Genomic DNA, 4,041 nt, shown 5'->3' on the forward strand with positions numbered 1-4,041 from the left:
CTCCCTTAACCACCGTGCCACTGGCTGGCCCCGCATGGTCCTTTAATTCCTTTTCTCATAAACTCTGAACCCTCTGGTACTGCCTACTGGGTTGCGGCCTCTCTCCGTAATGGAAGGAAATGGTACATTTCAGCTAGAGGTTTTCAAAAGTGAAGACACATTTCCCCCCCACCCAAGCCCACAGAGCCTCAGATAGACATCGGGCTGCCCCGCGGCACCGCGGCACTGCCTGGCTCATGCGAGGCTGGGTCCCACATGGCACTGGGTCTGGGCCGGGCCGGGCCTGTGCGCGAGGGCCCAGAGTCCAGCTGGCTGGAGGACTGGAGGGGAGGGGCGGGCATGACGGACCCCAGGAGGCGGCCTCTCGGTCCCTTGTACTGTGCACACGCACATGCTCCAGCCTGAACGAAGGAGGACGGCATTTACATGTACGCTCAGACTTCTGGATTCTACGTGAAGGCTCCTTGCCTCGGGGCCAGCAGGTGGTGTGGCAGTGAAGGCAGTGGTCTCCCGCTAGGCCAGTTGCGGTTGGAGTCCGGGACCTGGCGGCTTGAAGTCACGCTGGGCATGTGTGTGCCTAAAGTCCCCAGAGGAGAATGGAGAAGGGATCACGGGCCATGGGGGGATTTCTCACTTTCCTTCTCACTATCTCTCTCTAGGGAGTGCACACACCCTATGGCAAAAACCTTACCCCCTTACCCCCCAAAGATTCCTTGCCTAGTTATTGCTTGTCCTAGCCCCGAGGCTGGGAGAAGCCTGTGCGGTGCGCAGCTCCCTCTCCTCTGGCCTGGCTATTGCCTAATTAGCACCCTGCTGACTTCTGCAGACTGAGATGCAGAGGGGAGGTGGGCCCTGGGGCTGAGGAGAGGAGACCCCTCCCAGAGGTGCTCAGGTGGGTGGAGAGGGCCAGGGAGGTTTCGGAAAGTTGGCCGCGGGCCCCTGACTGGTCATCCCCTTCCTCCATAGCCTCCCTTCGACGGGGAGGACGAGGAGGAACTGTTCCAGGCCATCATGGAACAGACGGTCACCTACCCCAAGTCGCTGTCGAGGGAAGCCGTGGCCATCTGCAAGGGGGTGAGAGCCCCCTGCCTGCCGTGAGCCCAGACTCAGCCCTGCTCCCATGCTGTGCTCCTGGGAAGGCTGGCATAGCCCAGGCTCTGCAAGGACGGTGCCCACGGCCCTGCTGGCCCCTGTCCGAGGTGGCTCCAGCCCTGCTCTGGCTGAGCCTCCTCCCCAGCTCACTGGGCAGGGCCGGAAGGCTGGGCCTGTCTGTCCAGCACGGTGGGAGGGGCGTCAGGGAACCCGTGCTCCTAGGCCCACCCAAGCTCTACGGGCCTCAGTCTCCTTTTCCGGGCTTGGGCAAAACGCAAAACGCGGGGCACGCTGGCTCTGGCCGCCTCCTGCGCCCCCTGCCTCCCGAAAGTGCCAGCGAAGCTCGCTCCTGGGTCTCCATGTCTCTGACTCTCTCTCTCTGGGTTTCTGTCCCGCACCTCTGGGTCCCCATGTCCCACCTTTGCTCTGTGTCTCCTCCGTATCTGTTTGGCCCCTTGCTTCTTTGCCCTGTCCCTTGGGGCCTCTGGTCTCCTCTTCTCCCGCTCTCTCCTGCCTTCTCCGCATCTCTGTTCCTCTTCCTCTGGGTCTCTGTCCTCCCCTTTCTCCGAGTCTCTGCCCTTATGGGGTCTGTATCCCGCTCTCTGCATGCTGGTCTCCCCGGGGCCTCTTCTGGCTCCTCCATTCTCTGGGTCTGCGTCCTCTCCCTGGGTCTCCCCACGCCCCACTCTCTATCCCCCCTTTCTCTGGGCCTCCGTCCTCCCCTCCCCTCCCTTCCCCTCTCCTCCTCTCCCCCCTCCCTCTGGAACTCTGCCCGCTCTCGCCCACTCCGGTCCCTTCTGTCTCCATTCTCACGGATCCTGCCTGCCCGCGCTCGCCTTTCCTGCCCCCTGCCTGGCCTCCTCCCCTACCCCTGCTCCCTGTGTGTTCTCTGGGCCTCCCTGTCCGGGATTCTGTCTGTCCGTCTGTCTCTCTCTGTGTTTCCCACAGTTCCTGACCAAGCACCCGGGGAAGCGTCTGGGCTCCGGGCCAGATGGGGAGCCCACCATCCGGGCGCACGGCTTTTTCCGCTGGATTGACTGGGAGCGGCTGGAACGCCTGGAGATCGCCCCTCCGTTCAGACCCCGGCCGGTCAGTTACCTCCCAGCCCCGAGACCTGGGTGAGGGTGGGCTGGGCTCCCTCCTTGGCATCCCCTAAAGGGGGGCGCGGAGGTCCCGAGGGCGTGCGGACTGAAGGAGGCCCAGAGGCCCGCGGGGACTACATCGAGCGCCCGAGCTTTCCTCCTCGCCCTGCAGTGTGGCCGCAGCGGCGAGAACTTCGACAAGTTTTTCACGCGCGCGGCGCCAGCGCTGACGCCCCCAGACCGCCTCGTCCTGGCCAGCATCGACCAGTCGGATTTCCAGGGCTTCACCTACGTGAACCCGGATTTCGTGCACCCGGATGCCCGCAACCCCCCCAGCCCAGCGCCAGTGCCGGTCATGTAATCTCACCTACCGCCACTAGGTGTCCCCAGAGGCCCCTCCGCCTGGCCCGCCGAAGCCCCGACTTCACCACCCCCTTCCGGATTCTAGATCCTGCACCCTGGCATTCTGGCCTCTGTCCCCACGGATTCCAGAAGTCCCTCCCAAGCGCTCCCAGCATTCTAAAGTCTATACAGTCCCTAGAGCCTTCCCGTGGTCTCGAGTCTGCGGTGCAGACGCCTTTACGCTCCCTCGCCTCAGCATTCTGGAGTCCGCTCCAAGTTCCAGAACCACCACCACCACCACCACCACCCCCCGCCAGCTCCAGGAGTTCGAGGCTCCATCTCGGTAGTTCCGTGCCGCCCCTCTCCCAGCCCCTTCGCCCAGCTGAAGTAGTCTTACGGATCGGATCGGATCTGCTGTTCGACTCAGATTCCAGAACAACCCCCACCGCCGAGGCCCCTCCCGCCTCCACTGCAGTTCTAGAGTAACCGGGAGGCTGTGCCCCCATGCTCCAGTATCCCCTCTTCGGCGCTGGGGACTCCCGGGAGGTCCGAGGATTCCTCCCCAGCTGTTCTCCATCAGCTGATGTTCGAGCCTCGGCCGTCCCAGGTCCCGAGTCACCTCTGCCCACCCGCCCGTGCATGGCCCAGTCTCGCTCGGAACCCGTGCCTGCCGCTCTCTGGGACCCCTCCCCCTTAGCCTCTCCCGCCCGGCCAGGGCTGCTGGAGAATAAATTTGGGACGCTGATGCTGAAGTGTTCGCTGTTCTCTGAGCTGGAGAAGGGGGTGTGGAGGTGGGGCGGTCACTTGCCACGGAAACGCGCCGAGACGCGGGGCTGGGGCGGGGGTGCGCGGCTCACGGAGGGAGGGACGGAGGCCCCCCCCCCCGAGTTCAGAGGGAGACTCAGGCAGAGCAAAAGACTCAGAGAAAGCGAGCCGCGGGGAGCACCGCGGTGGACACGAGTCGGGAGAGGCACACTGACCCCTGCGAGCGCCGCAGACCCCGGCCCAGACCGCGCGCATACTCACCAGGGCGCGCACGCTCACGGACGCGCAGAGGCACACGCGCGGCCTCCCCCAGGGACACCTGGACACGGGATCAGAGACCCCACCGCAGGCACCGCACCCGCCGGGGCCACGGGCTTCAGGACCAGCGCTGAGGCAGGGGCGGAGGAGGCAGGCGCGCCTCCCAGGCCTCTCTGCCCTGACCCACTTGGAGTTGGGGGTAGTGCAGGGGCAGTGCACACGGACTACAATTCCCAGCAGACAACGCGGCAGACCCTCTCCCCCGCAAAGTGCAGCTCCTGGCCGCCAGGGCTGATGGGAAGTGTAGTCCCTGGACAGGGACAGGCCAGCGGAATGGTGTGCCCATGTCTGTGTGTTTGGAGGGGACCGAGCCCCAAAGCTTCGCAGGTTCTCTCTGGGGACCCCAGCATCTCTTCTTCTCTGCAGACTCCTGGTTTTCCAAGTTCCAGTCCAGCTGGATGCTTGGGTGCCCCCTGTTTCTTCCATCTCCCCTGCCGTATCC

The 4,041-nt window shown here is 64.6% G+C and overlaps 1 protein-coding gene across 1 annotated transcript in view; it reads left to right on the forward strand.

Moving 5' to 3' along the window:
* The window catches only part of PRKCG (protein kinase C gamma), a 31,440-nt gene extending 28,178 nt beyond the window's left edge, over window positions 1-3,262 (forward strand). The window contains exons 19-21 of the mRNA XM_006144758.1: window positions 967-1,074; window positions 2,041-2,181; window positions 2,347-3,262. Coding sequence (XP_006144820.1) covers window positions 967-1,074; window positions 2,041-2,181; window positions 2,347-2,535 — 438 coding nt within the window. The 3' untranslated portion in view covers window positions 2,536-3,262. The remainder of the gene's footprint in view (window positions 1-966; window positions 1,075-2,040; window positions 2,182-2,346) is intronic.
* Window positions 3,263-4,041: the final 779 nt, after the last annotated feature.

This window comes from Tupaia chinensis, unplaced genomic scaffold (assembly GCF_000334495.1).
Source record: "Tupaia chinensis unplaced genomic scaffold, TupChi_1.0 Scaffold000131_1, whole genome shotgun sequence".
NCBI lineage: Eukaryota > Metazoa > Chordata > Mammalia > Scandentia > Tupaiidae > Tupaia > Tupaia belangeri.